The 15572-nt window shown below is 46.9% G+C and overlaps 1 protein-coding gene across 2 annotated transcripts; it reads right to left on the bottom strand.

The window, feature by feature from the left end:
* Window positions 1-107: 107 nt before the first annotated feature.
* On the bottom strand, window positions 108-15528 carry DENND11 (DENN domain containing 11). 2 transcript variants are annotated; one of them, XM_064654713.1, is made up of 9 exons: window positions 15279-15528; window positions 10051-10150; window positions 8842-9000; window positions 8005-8158; window positions 7625-7763; window positions 7023-7154; window positions 6695-6845; window positions 6422-6490; window positions 108-5321 (listed from the first exon to the last, which is right to left on the bottom strand). In XM_064654713.1, exons 1-9 carry the CDS (start codon window positions 15526-15528, stop codon window positions 5126-5128), a joined length of 1350 nt encoding a protein of 449 aa, XP_064510783.1. In that variant the 3' UTR covers window positions 108-5125. The 2 variants fall into 2 exon arrangements, with proteins under 2 accessions (XP_064510783.1, XP_064510784.1); XM_064654714.1 differs by lacking the exon at window positions 108-5321 and adding an exon at window positions 5328-5963.
* Between the last annotated feature and the right edge of the window lie 44 nt (window positions 15529-15572).

Below are 15572 nucleotides of genomic sequence, written 5' to 3'. Positions count from 1 at the left end.
TCATTCAGAATCAGGGACAATTCCCACCAACAGTTTTTCCTCAAGCTGATATTTCTGTAATAAAATGTGTTTTTTCTCAAGTGGCAGGAAAGACAAGGCAGCAGCCATTTCAAAAAGGTAAGCTTTAATTGTATTAAAAAATACCCATGTTTTTAGTAAGCAGTTTCTCTACAGAGCCACAGGCCTATGGGAGCAACCACACATCTGCAAGATGCAAACAACATCAGAGCTGTTAGAACTACAACCAGCCTGCTGCAAGGGGGGAGATGATGAGAACTAGCTCCTTGTTCATCTGTACCATTTTACAGGGAAAACAGCTAGTTCTCTTCCATAGCATCAGATACACAGCTCCCATTGCAATGTGATTCCTTGCTTGAGGGTAACCAAGAGCTCCCTTCAGAATTGGTGTTGTTAATGTTGTTCTGATGTTTAAAGTACCAAGAATCATCTGAGACACAGGCTGATATTTAAATATTCATATCAGCATAAGTTGAGTACCTTGTATAAATACCCTTCAAGTAATTTTCCTCCTTCTGCAGTTCAGACTTCTTCCAGTAAGGGGTGGTTCTAAACCTCTAAACTGCAGTGTTCAGAGGGGAGGTGTGAGGCAAACATTACATAAAATAAGCCAGGGCTGAACCCGCTATCTACAGTGTTGAGGAAAGGACTCAGTTCTCATGTTTCTGTCTGACAGCAACACAAAAAAACTTTCTTTGTACAAACTCCCAAGACAGGATGGAGGAGTAGAATCCTAGGTCCCACTAATGAAAACACCCTGGCTTAAACCTACAGTCCATTCTAGAAGGGCTTAAAATACTGTAACATAAATAAAAAGGAAGGATAGCAACCTAATAATGGACCAGCCCAAGGCACCTGTTTATTTTGACCACAGTTAAACATTCCCATTTGAATGGCATGTTGCATTAGCCAGGACCTGACATCTTAGTTCACAGGCATTTAGTACCACCTGTTTTAGACAGACAGATCACACTGTTAAGTCAGTACATTTGACTCCCTCACAAAGGGCATTTATGTTGTCTACTCCCATAATCACTACACCACTGGCTTCAGGGAGGTGGAAAGAAGACAGCAGCTAACTTAGAAGTAAGGGCTAGGACAAGAGTTTGGGTTAGAGTGCAAGCTTTGTACCTAGACTTTTGTGTTAGGACAGAGGGCTCTTGCCCTGCTATTCCAGAAACCCCTGCCTTTCCACCTCCCAGAGTGAAGCTTGCCTGTCCCTTGCATAGTCTGGCACCAAGAGGGCCACAGCTACTCCCAGCTTTTTGTCCATTAACTTTGATGGTTCTTAAAAAGGAGGAAGTATCACCATAACCCTGCTTTACAGAATAACCTGTACACTAAGATATTTTCTCTTGAAAATAGGGGCAACTTTCTTCTGCCCCTAAGGGTGCTGGGCAGGTGAGCTCACCTCCTGAGACAGATGACCATTAGCTCCTAAGATACATTGCAGTAACTTCTTCATATATGCTGGAAAAGATCTGTAAGACAAATCTGAATTCTGATTCCATAAAGTGCCTTTCTTCTAGTATCCATTATAGTTCTTAATTGGCTCTATGCAGCTTGGCCTAACCTTGCAGTGAGAAGACTTTTGGCTGATTTAAATGTCTGGCATGGTATCCCTTGTTCAGATTGAAAACCTAGTTTTTACTTCTCTCCCAAGCTTTACACTTCCATCTAGATAGGACAAGTAGTAATAATTCATTGCTCAGTGATACACTCTTAGTGCAACTTGAGTTAAGATACAGTTATGAAGCTCTTATTCTCCTGGTTAAACTCAAGGAAGTACCAGCTGAGAACCTGCAATGGCTATACCATGACTTGAGTTTTGGAAAAGAACACACTGGACTGTCTGCCAGGGCACAGGATACACCTGGTTACTGTAACCACCATTCAGCCTGGGCTCTGATCACAGCAACTAACCAGAGGTCTTACACCAAAGAAACAAAAGGCACCACTGTAAAGGCAAAGTACTTTGAATGGATGATTTTATACTAATCAGCAAGTTTTGCCACACTTTCCTCCCTCTTTTAATTCAAAATACACCAGATAACTCTCTCCCTTCCAGCTGCTAGTGTTCAGCAAAGCAACTATTGAGTTGCTTTTTAAATGTATTTTAAATGTCTGCACTTAACTGTTTTACCTTGAATTATGCTATCTCCCAGAACGATAAGACTCACTTAAACTGGTTCCATGCAAAACCAGCCTCATGAACAGGCCTTCATGTCCTAAGCTATAACCATTTGTTTGTATAATGTACCCACTCATCAAGCATTTTCCAAGTGCAACAACAGTAAAAGCAGTGTCTTTTAGAAAAGGAGTGCAGGTGGAAAGTACTTTTGCAGCAAATCAAATAAGGATGTATTAGGAGAGAAAAGTCTTTTTGTTCTGTTTTCTGTCAGGCAACTTCCTGACTTCTGTAGCAGTCACCTGGCAAGAGAGGCTTGGTAGAGAAGCAAAATTACAAGGAAGAGCAGAATAGACTATAGCCATCCAGCTAGATGTAGCATGTGTGCTATTTCTACAGTAATCTGCCTGCTTTGATGCTTCTGCACCCATAATATTGCTAACAACTGAAAACTCAATTTCTGGCAAACAGAGGTTTAATAAATGTCAAATAATAATTTCTGGAGGTTCTGCTCAGTGGGGTCTAGCAGTGCTGTCTACTTCACCTCATGTTCTAACAGCTTGTGAACATGGTGCCCTAATGCAGGGTTGTTAGAAAGCCTCTGACTGCAGTGGCTGTAAAATTTCAACAAGTTTAAGGTTTGTGTCTATTTAGTTTAGCAAAAGAACTACTGACAAAGAGAATAGAAAGTCATTAACAGTTGACCACAGCTAAACTATGTAGCAAACCTTCAAGAAAGCGAGAGGAAAAATTGCTAGAGACTAGTTTCAGTTCCTTTTTTTTTTGGTATCCGAAGGAAGTGACAGCAATGCACTGTCAGCTATATTTCCTCAGGGATCGTCACTGCAGGCAGCAGGTTAAACCTAAAGTGGAAGTTAGAGAACAAAAGCTTGGAGATTGTGGGTCACTTTTATACTTGAGGTGTCAATTTAAAAACAAAGCCATTTCTTAAGGAAAAGAGACTGGTCTTTCCAGTGATACTCAGCTGTTTTTACCTCTCTCCCCATTTTTTCTCTGCAACCTCCTAAGGATGATGATGTTACAGTTGTGAGCAATTGACAAGCAGCAGCATGTTTTCTTCTGTACAAAAACATCCAAAGCCTTGAAAAAGCAGGCAGGGGAGTGGCTGCCCAGAGACAGGCAGATCACAGGAACATAATATGCTGAAGCTCATACCAATGAACTGTGCAATAAGCCTTGTGAGGCCCCTGATCCCACACCTCACTAAAACTCCACAGCAAACAAAACTACCCCCTTGCTGCAGACAGCCTTCAAGGAAAAACAGGACACACCAGCCTCCTCCTTTCCAGAGGGAAACAATCCACAGAGGTCTACTTGGGGAACATTTGCTCTACCTGTTTTAAAAGATGCTCACTTGCTTTAAAGTGGGTAAGACTTTGGTGGTTCAGGCTCTGCCTTATCCTATAAATTGCAAGGACAAATAGATACATCAGCTACAGTTTGCATTTCTACAAACTGCAGAAAGCCTCCAACGGTGCTGAACTCCATAATGGTGGAAGCAGCAACTAATCAGCCACAGTTCAGGAAGAACAGTTAGCTTAAAGGTGATGCTACTACTGTCTGAAGGATTTGGGACAAAGCAGTATGTCACACCTGGAACCCACAGTACCATTCTTGGATTTTGCATGGCAATGGGATTACTCTTTACTGGGACAGCCTTCCTGGAGGTAATGACTAGTCCTTCATGAACTGAATCTTATTCTTTCCACAGCATAAAAATAAGAAAACACTGTTCATCTGGTTCTACACTTCTGCCCAGGAAAAAGAAAGACTTGCTGTTAGACATTGCTTCTAGTGGCTGTGCCAGTTAAGAACACCAGAATCCAAGGGAACCTCCTGCAAACCTCGAAGCTGTTCCAGCTGAAAGGTCACAGACTGCTCTCTGCCTCACACCAAAAGCCAAGGATAGCAGCAGGCAGTGCTGAAGGCTCAACAAAAGGAGGATCAGCAGACAATGTTAGAGCAAAGGAGTGGCAAGTACCATCAGCTACAAAGGAAGGGCTAGTGACATTAGTTAAAGAATACTTATTCTACCCAATCCAGCCAGCACCATCTGAGCTGAGGCCAGAGAACATAGTGACTGCAAAGTGGCTCGGTGATGTTGGTCCTTGTTAAATGGGAGACTGTCTTGCTGGTTTGAAGATTTTAAACCAAAGCAGCAGGAGTGATGCAACTAAAACCCAAAGGAAGTGGTAGGGTGGATTAAGTAGAGATGGTGTTCTTCTCCAGCTTGAGATAGGCAGGTGCAGTCTTTTCCAGTTTTTACCACCTCGGGTGCTGGAAGTGAAACGGTGCTGCTCCGGTAAGCAAAGTCATGAGATCCTGAAGCACCCCCAATCCCAAACTTGCTTCTGCCATTGAGGAGGAAGGGTGGCTTTATTCCAGTTCAGCTGCTAGAAGTTGGGTGAGGAATGATTAAAGGAGTCCTGGTTTTTATCATTGGTTTAACTGTCCCCACCAATAAACTTGGTAGGGGATCATGAGACTGGGCCATTAACAGCCTGTGCCCTCTTCAGTCCCCAGGTGGAAGGGGGAGTTGATAGGAGGGTTTTCCAGTCAAGTCTGAAAGCTCAGCTATAGCATTTCACATTGGTTGTCATCAGACAAAGTGCTTTCCTGAAGTGTTCAGTCCTCAGGTATCCAGGCTAGGGCAAGACCTAGCTATCACTGCCAACAGTGAGGATTGGTGCAAAGGTGCCACTGGTCCTAGCTAAACAAAACCAAAAAACACAAATGAAAGAGAAAGGGAGACAAAACAAACAAACAAACAAAAGCCCTAGAGCAAGTATTCACTGGGAAGTTGAGGGGGAGAAAATAAAATCACATTTTGTTTTAAAATTATAAATACTCTCCATATAAAGTTATTAAATAACTGTGGCTGTGGTGAGTTCCAGTGATCCTCCTAAGCAGTGTCTGGTAAAAAAGTGATCTTTGCTCCTCATCTCTCTTGCCCTTGGTTTAAGTGCAGCAGGGGTTGTCAATGACTAGCATAACATCAATGCCATACACTTCCAGCAAGTCCATAAGGAAACTTCGATCCCCTTGGGGATCCAGGCCCATGCCTCGTGCGTGGTCAGCTGTCAGTGTCTTGTCCTGGCTGGCTGACACCTCCATCAGCGTCTGAAATATGCGGTTGTTCTGCTCCATGAAAAACCTGTGGGATAAAGTCAGCGAAGGTGATAGCATTGGACCTCCAGAAATACAGCATATTTACCAAACAGGCTGCAGAGCCCCAGAACTGCATTTAACCCCCTTTAATCAGAGATCCCACCTTCTTGGGTGATGCTGTAGTTTTCCATTCCCCTATGGATGACCCAGAATAAACAAAGATAAAGCAGTAACTTTTCCTTTACAGTGGTGTTTCCATCTGGTTTATGGGAGGCATTTCCCTCCTCAGAATCAAGCCATGTTATCAGCTAACATGTGCCTTGTGGTCACCAACTGGGTGAATCAGACTTACAGCTCCCATAATATAAATGAGGAAACAGTGTTGTCACCCATCTAGTAAGCCAGTGGGTAAATGAATTCTCCTGGTGAAAAACACACCACTGAGAGCTACTTCTTACTTCCTGCTTTCCTAGAAACATGCAGGGCTATTCAGAAATCGCTGTGACTGTGTCCCTGCAGCTCAGTGATCAGAGGCCTGCCCCAACAGCCCTTCACACAGTTTCATCCCATTACTTCTCACCTGCTGCAGACTGTGAATAGCGACAGGCAGTGAAGGGCTTCACAGGTGGTAGATGTGTGGTCTTCATCTAATTCCATACCTCCTGCTCTACACCCAGTTCTGGTTCCTCTGTTTGCCAGGTACAATACCAGCCACATCAGTGGGCCAGTCCTTCACATGCAGGTCTTATCTCCACACCATACCGCCCCCAGCATGGTACAGTGCCTCCTGCCCATGAACACTGTCCTTTCCTGAACCAAATGTTCTGTCAAGAAAAGTACTATAGTGCTTGTTTTCAAAAATGGGAGGGGATTCTTGTATTTCTGATTGTGTTTTTAAAATTCACTTCTCCCTCTCAGCACTTAAGAGACCCTAGTAAATACTAATACAGCTGCATTTGGCTTCTCAAAAGGAAAGGAAGATAATCTGAAGAGGAACAACCAGTCTGATTCTCAGAGAAAGAAAGCTGACTATGGAATTACGTTACACATGATGTTTCATAATATGGCAAACCAGTGCAACATGAAATCACTGCAAGAGGCTCCCTAAACCTAACAGAGACCAAGTATCAAGAGGTAGCCACTCACAAGATGAAAAGGTCCTCTTCACAGGAGCTGCAATCCTCACCCACTTCTTGAGAATACATTAACATCTGCCTGAGAGAAGGGAGACAGATTCATTGCACAAGTGAACCTCAAAGCATTATGTGAAGACCAGAATCTCCAAGAGATGAGATGAAGCAGTGGAATACTTGAAAAATACTATGACAGGGAAGAGAGTACAAAGGAGCAGTGTCCTTTTTATCCCACATCACACAGCTCTCCTTTCAGGATCAGGACCACCCAGACTTCAGTTATTACCTCTGGTCGTTGAGGCGCCGGTACTTCTCCTTGTCAGCATTGTTAATTTTCAGGAGTGGCTGCAGATGCTCATGATGCGTCTTCACGTTCTGGTTGTCCACATAGACATCATAGAGATCCCGTTTCTGCTCAAAGATCTTTTCTGTTGTACCTGCCAAAATCAGGGGAGATTTTCAGAGCAGCACGTTGCTTTCCCAGCAGACCAACTGTTCTTGCCTGCTTTCATAGTTAGTCATTCCATGCACAACCTATTTCTCATCAGTTTTATTCCACAGTCTGGTGTCTCAGCCTGAAGTTAAAAACATCACACCTAATCCATCATACTTACAGGCCACATATGATACTTCTGTCTCCAGCATTTCTATGTCTGCCACATTCACATAGAAGAATGGTTTGGACTCTGGGACAGTTCCTCCAAGACCAGGCAGAGAAACATTTGCAAGGCAACAGCAGCAATACACTGTGGACAAGAGAAGTACATCCTGAGATGCTTTTGGTTTTCCCTCAAGGGCAATCTGAACCCCACTTACCCAGCCGTCCCGCACACTTCTATGAAAACGATGGTTAGAGCTCTGAAATGCCCCTGAACACCAGAACTTCTCAAGTGACAACATCCTGTTTTGGATAGGAAATAATTGGTTCTCCCATAGGAATCTCATGTTCTGGATTCCACAAATTCAGTCAGTGCTCTTATTGTCCTGTGCTAATAGGAACTGTGTTTGACAGTGCCAAATACGTTCTTACTCAAGAGGCCTGAAGAAAAGCATTTTGTAGGAAAGGCTTAAATGCAGAGTGAACGGTATCTTTGTGAGGAATGGTCACAATGCATTTTGAAGACCTGCATGATGTCTACCCCCTCGGTACCCACAGGCATTTCTGCAGCGCTTCAGCCTGCTAGATCAGAGCTCTGCAGTGTCCCTGGAAACATACCTCTATAGCAGACAACTCCAACTGGGGGTGGTGAAAATATCAATATGCGCTTGCGCAGCAGGGCAAACTTCCAGAGGACAAGGATCTGCTCACCGAAGAATTTGATGAACTGAGACATACAGCCAGCAGGGTGTGTGATCTGCAGGTGGAGGGAAAGGGAAGAAAACAGCTCAGAGGTGAAACAGGGACACATGCACAGATGCTAAGTCTAAATGTGGGAGCAAGACCAGCACACAGCTTGTAACAGTCCAAGTAACAAAATCTTATCTAAGGCAGCCTAAAAAGCGCAGGAGTGACTGCTTACATAAAGACATATGAGACACCAGCAAGGAGCAGCAGCACTCTGACCACTCCTGCAGGCCTCAGAGCACCTGCCTCACCTTCATCTCTGGGTACATGTATCTGTGGATGGAAGGCAGCCAGTGGACAGGTTGCTGAGAGCCGGGGGTGCCCTTGCTGTCAGGGAGAACTCCTTTCTTGTCATCATAGAACGCCTCTAGATGGGAGTAGTGCCCTGGCATCTCCAGCTGGTGTCTGGAAAAGAGAGGAAAAAAGGGGAGATCTGTAGTGTCTCCAGACTATTTATTTAGTGCCTTGCCCTCAGCCAACATCTAATCTCCCAGCCAGAAGGGGTTCTGGGTGCCTCAGTTGCACAGACTCATCCAGGAGGGCAGACAAAGCGTCACGATTAACCAGCAGCTTTCAGTGCAGCCAGAGAACACGGGCAGGACTGATGCCAGCAGCAAGCTCGTGTATGCACAGTACTGATCCTGTTTTAAATACACTCAGGTAGGAACAGCTTTCTTTTCTACCATCACCATTTTCCCTGCTAGATCCACACAACACAGCTGAAGTACACAACTAGCCAGGATTACCATCATAAGTTTAGAAGCCTTTTGTAAGCCCTTAGTAAAATGGTTTTTGGAAGGAGAAAAGGGGAACTTCTTGTCCTCTCATCTCTCCCTGGGACAATTATGTCCACATAAAATAAGTAGGGCTTGGGTAGCATTTGACTAGCCTGTTAGCAAAGAACAGACTGCTGCTAATTGCTCCCTTATCTCCTTCACCTTGTGAACCTGTAGGACTTTCTGGAGAAATAGTCATTCAGGGAAATCACAGCACAGCGTTGTAGCCGAATCTCACTCAACGCCTAAAACCGCTCTCCACGGAGGCTACATTACCTCTCCCAGGCCAGTCCCATTCCCAAGGGAACTTACCTGACCTGGTTCTCCAGGAAGTGCATGTACCTATACAGCAGGGTGTAGGAAGGGGAGAGAATCCCCACGGACTTCATGCGGGCACCACGCTCTAACTCACTCTCCACAGGCATGTTGGCAAAGCAGGCCAGGCCAAAACAGAGCCCTTTCCGGAAATAACTGGAGACAGATGTTTGACAGAAGGGTTAATGTTAAAAAGAGGAAAAAAGGAGAAAGAAAGGTAACTGACTGCTAAAAATACTGATTTGGAAACACAGTTTCTTCTTTAAGGATTCCCCTGAAATCCCACCCTGCTATCTGAAGGGCTGAGGAAAGGTGCCCCAGTCTTCTCAGGAACAAGACAGGATATTTAAGGCAAGAGTGCAAGAAAGCCCCTACCACACATCACAGGCCAGCAAGGAATGCAAGTAAGGAAATAACTTGGAATGAAGACTAAAAGAGGATGCACAACTCAGTCAATGCAGTGCCCTTCCTCCAAGGAAGAAGCCTGCAGTCGTGCAGTTCTGAGTACAGTCTAGCTACCTACTCATATTTTGGGTGCCAGCACATTGAAGCACACTCTAGTTGACTGCAAGGGTTCAGTTCATGCGCCTTTGAGAAAGTAACTGTTCTTCCTGCCCAAAAGGAATTGTGACACTGCAGTTCATTGCAAAACATTGTTGCATTGCAACACTGGGTTAGCAAAATGCACAAAGTTCCTATGCCTTTCTGCTGAAGGAAGGAGCTAGCAAAGAAGAAAGTAAGCAAGAACTGTTTATCAGAACATTTAAAGGATCCAGAAGCACTGGCAGAATTAGAACCTTTTTCTAAGACCTGTTTCTGCAAAATCCTTCCCATTCCAGTTCTGCCGTTCTTTCCCCTTCTCCCTAGGCCTCTGCTGACAGTCCCAATAGCGGCAGTGCAGTGTAATTTGCCCCATACACATTAAAATTTGCACCCCACTGAGAAGCTGGCCTGTCCCATTCACCAGTTGGCCTCCACAGCCAGAGCTGTCACACAGCAGATCCCTGCATCTAGCTGGTACTTAATATGGTGCTGAAAGTGTCTGAAAAGTACCTTTGGCTCAGCAAGAACCAGTTTAGCAGCACATTTATGCAGGAACTTAACTTCCTGGATGGTATTTTTTCTTGCATTTTCTGAATTAAGGGATGGTGGTGTAGATGTGCAGCTAAGAAAAGTAGTAACATAACAAAGCTCAAACATACTCACATGAAATCTGACTGGATTTTGTGGGACCCGCTTGCCATGGATTTGAATTCCACGCCTTCCAAATCTATATCTTGGGGTAAACACCACTCTACCATGTTACCTGCAGAGAAGCAAAGTTATTTGGGTAAGCTTGAATACAGTACTCGTTTCTAAAGTGCAAAGAGCATCAACAGCAGGTTGTTGCTTTTATAACACTGGGATGCCAGCAGTGTGCCCTAACACAGCTCCTGAACTCCTAAATTGTCACAGACAGTAGCTGACATACAATACTCCACACCTCTCCTGCAAACTTGTTACTGTTGTAACTCAGATATTGCAGGATTTTTGGGGCCATTTCTGAAGCTGGTGCTAGACCGGGGGGCTATACTTGATAAGCTTAATCACAGAGCAGCTACAATTTTACCTGACAGTGGATAAGCTTTGGTCTACACGAGTATCCCATACAGAAAGAACCCAAACTATAGACTGCTGCTCTTTAGGATGAGTTTCTGTGGTAGCTCACACCACCACCAGTACTGTCCTTTGGCTGTGCTTGGCAGGGCTGGTCAAACAGGAACCCCTAAGCCATCATCCCAGTCATCACTACCTCCCTGAAATCTCTCCTATTTTCTTTAGGATAGGAGATGTTAGTTGAAGCTTTATATGGAGGCTGAGGTGATCCAGGTACTGCAATGTGTTTGTGTATGCTAGAATAACCAAACAAAACAGCACATAAAATACAAGCTAGATCAAGATTAGCAAACATCTGTCACCTGCCAAGCCAGCCAGAAAGCATGCAGTTGTTCTGGGGAAAAGGCCACCTGAGGAGCCTGATCCTGGAATAGATGATATCAGAGAAGTCACAAAATGTCCCTAAAGCAAATGAAGTCCAGCAGCAAGTTTACCACAGACAAAAAAAGGAGTGAATTCTCACGCTTTCCTGTGCCAGCATTTCAGAGCCTCACCTGCTTACCTGGGCACTCCCACTGCACCGAGCTGTGCTCCAGGGTTACCCACTGAGTTTCTGTTCTCTGTCAGTCTGCCCACAGCATTTGAAATAATGTGGCTTAGTTTTAAAAACAAGGGAAACAAACATTCTTCAGTATAATGCAGTGGCAGATGCAGCACAAAGGTGCTTCCTACAGGTACAGTCCTTCCCCTGCCCTTTGGGGTGAGCATCCCAGCTGTGCTTGCACCAACAGCATATATTTGGAAGGGCCTTACACTCAGCTGAGACTCTTGGAGATATCTGAATATGAGGCCTCATTTCTGAAGCCTGTCTTTTGTCTCATTACTCATACTGCACAAGTACATGCCTGCATTCTCACACAGGAATTGGGCTTAGCTACTGACATTTAAATAGGCTATTTTTCTTCACACATAGATGCTGTATTCAGCAGACCTCCCCCAGCCCTGCCTGGCAAGGACTTCAAAAAAACCCAGCAGCGTTAGGCATGGCAACAGGAGAAGTTTGCATCCAACCAACCACTTCCAGTGCACAAGGAGACCTCTCCCGCAGAGCCGGGCTGGCCGGGGAGCAGCAGGAGCCTCGTGACCCCGAGCCCAGCTCTGTGCGATCACACGCCAAACCACAGAGCTCTGCTGTGAAGCGCCTTCGCCTCTGAGGCGTGTGAAAGGCTGGCAGGGAAAGCCAATGACATCATGTCAGCCTGCGCGGTCCCCTGTAGGTTTTGCATATTATATATAGATGGTGGCTTTTGTTGTTTGGGGTTTTGTGTGGGGGTGGGTTTGGCTTTCTTTTTAAAGGCACAAGACACTTCCTTGAAAGAGTGAGGAACTCAACCTTCGAGACTGACTGTTGCCTCTTAGCCACAAAATTGTGGTTCAGGCCAAGATCTGCTTTTAAGCCTTGCACTAGAGAGGATCACTTACTGGTAGATTACCTGTAGATTAACAGATCAATATACAAGAGTGCCATCAGCAGCAAAAGAAATTGGCTTTGCTCAGTTTAGTCACAAACACTGTCAGGTGTCATATCCACTGCAGAGGTGTCCAAGTGGACATGGCTCAAACAATGTCTGTTCTGTAGCAGTTATAAGGAAAGGACGCCTTGAAACAGATCTTTGTCCTACATGTGACCACAAAACCAACTCACATATCATGCAGCTTTTTTTTTTTTTCTGGGATCTGTCAGGAGCAACCTGCACCTGCACTCCTGGCTGTTCCTCACGCCACCTTGCCCTGGGAACATACGGGTGACGTGGCAGTCGGAGAACAAACGTGGAGATAAAAAAGTAAGAAAGTTGGTCTGGTGAAACAGCAGAGCAAACAAAGACTTCAGATGCGATAGCGACTGCCGGCCTGCCTGAGAAACCGGAGGAGGGAGCAGTGTTGTAGAAAAACAGGAAGCATTGCCCTTCCCCGTGGAGAAAGCAGGTCTCGTGCGCACAGGAAACTTTCCAAGTGAGAGTGACCCAGTGTCAGAGAGCAGGTGAGTCATTTTGCTGAGAGTCAAATCTGCGGATCTGATCTCTTGGGAGCAATCTCCCAGCTTCAGGTCAGGTCAGAACCAACACTCAGTTTCTGGTGTGCAAAGTTTTGGATGTTCTTCCTCTTTCTCTTGTATTTTCTTTCCATTGGATTTGCACATCCTTACAAAAAAGATAGTTGCACTAGCATTTGGGGATCATTACCTGGCCCTCCTCAGCATTAGAGCTTTAGGGTACCCAGCTGTGCAGTGCTACCATGTTGTGCCAGGACAGGAGAAGCATAAAGTGTGACCTAGCCATACACAAGGTTCACCATGCTGGAGCTGAGGACAGCACCACTGATTTAGAAGCTGCCTCTGGCTCTTACGTTCAGTCACTCACACGAGCACTGACACAGTCACAGGGACGCTGGAACTGTAACAGTGACCTGGCAACCCCACAACCCACCTTGTGAACTCATTGCATGCAACTGCTATACACTGAGCTCGTCTGCTTCAAGCCCCTCTAAATTCAGGAGAAAAGCCATTACATTCTTTATTGGCATAGTCACCACTTCATCCTTCTACAGTAAAACATCTCCTGCCCAATTGCTTGCCTAGTTGAGCAGACACTACCTGGCATAACTATCAGCCCAGCCACAACCAGAAATTTTGCCTTTCACATGCCTCAGCAAGCTGCCAAAGGAGGTCTGCTGTGCTCGTCCTGGGCAGGATCAAGCAGGTTTCCAGCTCAGACACTAACTGGATGATTTTCTTTAAGTCACACACACACAAGGACCAGATACCCTTATGAACATTACAGAAGTCCTTCACACCATCTGATGTGGTTGACCCAGGAATTGCCATATCCTCTTTCTGACTCTAGCAAGTTCAGACCACTCAAGATCTTTTTTCCAAGTCCACATCTTTCATAGGGCACTTTGCTCTCCACCTGTGAAGCTGACATGTGTACCTCACAGTCCTGTCATGCTCCTTACATTCATCATCCATTCTGAGTAGCAGCTGGAGGATGAATCTTCCTGGACTTGACAGACTACTCCAAGGCTGATGACACCCAGCATTAATTGCACATCACATGTGAGAAGAGCTGTTTCCCAACTTTCCCTGGACTTCATTCAAAGCAACAGCTGGCTCAGACAAACTCCTGAGAAAGCTCAGCTTTCTGCCAACCAAGAAAATCTCACCATTTCATAGAAGGCATATGCTCTCAGATAGAAAGACAACCTGCTGTTGCTGCAATCATCCAGACTCTTTCATGTTTTGGATACTTAGGAGAAACACCTCCCCTTCCTGTCTCCTGTTGGAAAGATGACATCTAATTTCATTTTGGATTTTGAAAAGTCAAGAGCCTCTGACCTCTAGACTGAAGACATCTCTCTCTGGTGCAGTATGGAAGGGGTAACTTCTTGAAAGCCCTTGGGTGTTTGAGGACACAGCAGCCATGCTGTCTGGCAGAGTGCATTTCTGACAGCACATCACACCTGGGGCTTCCTTCACTACTTCCATAGAATTTTCTGTTCAAGATCAGCATCCAGTCTTTACTATCAGGACCCCCTTGGGAGCATGATGTCTGTTACTTTCCCTTTCCACTGAAGAACAAACCCCACTATGCTTCCCAGAGCTCTTTCCTGTCTCTAGTACTTTTGCTATGGATTTGCTAAGGAAGTGCCTGTCTACAGAGGAAGGAGGAGCTTGCTCCCACACCTGGATGCAAATGGGCTCCTGAATCTCCCAAGCTGATTCCTAAACTTTCTGACTGTACCAAGTCTTTCAGCTATGCACCACTCTTGCCTTTCTACCCCAGGCTGGCACCTGGCAGCCAAGAGACCCAACAATCTGTCTCAGGACATCAGACCCCTGCACACCTCTGTTCACAGGTGCCAGGCAGGTGCTAACTTCCTATCTGTGTTGTAACATCCTGTTTGTGGATACCACTGGAGCACAGGACTAGGAAAACAAAGTTAAGACGTTTTCTGAAATGCTGATTTACAAGTTTTAAATAAATAACCTCTGTCAGTAAAAGAAGTGATAGAACACTGAGGTCCAACAGCACTGAGGGAGACGGCTATGGCAGCAAAAAGTGGAAAATACATTCCCTTGCTGTTCTCCTGTGCCCTCCTGAACTGCAGCACTCCTTCAAAGCACTAAGTCCCAGAGATCCTACCAGAGGCCAGCTTCTAAACACACCAGTCACTAAGAAATACACAGCCGAGCTGCTGCTGCCGCCGGGGATCATGCCCTGCGAGCCTGCCGGATTCACGCCTGCCACAACCACCATCCATCACCGATAGCTGCGGGCAGGTCTGCGCCACGCCACGGAGACAGAAGGATGCTCTCAAGATGCTCTAACAGGTTGGTGCCCTCCGGGCAGCGCTGACCAGAGGCTCGGCCTGAACCTGTGCGAGGCACAGCGGGTGCCCAGCGCCGTCCCCAAAATCCCTGTGCCGCGACTCGCTGTGGGGTAGAGACACCTGTCCCTCTCCTCGGAGCGGCGCCAGGCGCGGCGCCTTCCTCCCGCCAGAACTTCTTCTCGGCGGGATGGAGACCGAACGCAATCCCTCTTGTGCTCCGTCTCCGCAAACGCCCCCGGCCCCCGCGGTCCCCCGTGGGGGCAAGGGGTAGCCCGGCTCCCGCCGCCCGCTCTCCGCTGGCTCCAGCGGCGCTGGGGGGGAGCGGTCCTTGGGAGGCGGGATGCGGGGGGAGCGGTCCCCAAGGGATGCCCGGCCCCGGCCGCATCCATCTTACTCCGGCGGTAGCGGGAGCCCCAGGCCCGGCCCGCCCGCGCCGCGGCGCCGCTCACCCGTGCGGGGGTCGAAGGTGACCACGAAGACGGCCACGATCTGGTCCTCCTCCGCCTCCGCCCGCGGCGGCCCCGCCGCCCCCGCCGGCCCCTCGCCGTCCCACGGAGCCGCGCTCCAGCCGCCGACGAGCCGCCGCCCGCCGCTGCTGCTGCTGCCGCTGCTGCCCGGCTCGGCCGCGGGCGGCGGCGCCGACACCGCGGGGCCCTCGGCCCAGAACAGCAGCGGCGCCTCGTCCGAGCGCTCCACCATGGCCGGGCCGGGGCGAGCCGAGAGGAGCTGAGCTGAGCTGAGCT

The sequence above is a fragment of the Pseudopipra pipra genome, chromosome 5 (genome assembly GCF_036250125.1).
Source record: "Pseudopipra pipra isolate bDixPip1 chromosome 5, bDixPip1.hap1, whole genome shotgun sequence".
NCBI classification, from domain to species: Eukaryota; Metazoa; Chordata; class Aves; order Passeriformes; family Pipridae; genus Pseudopipra; species Pseudopipra pipra.
The sequence above is the reverse complement of the archived record's forward strand: the minus strand, read 5'-3'. Positions and strand labels throughout refer to the sequence as shown.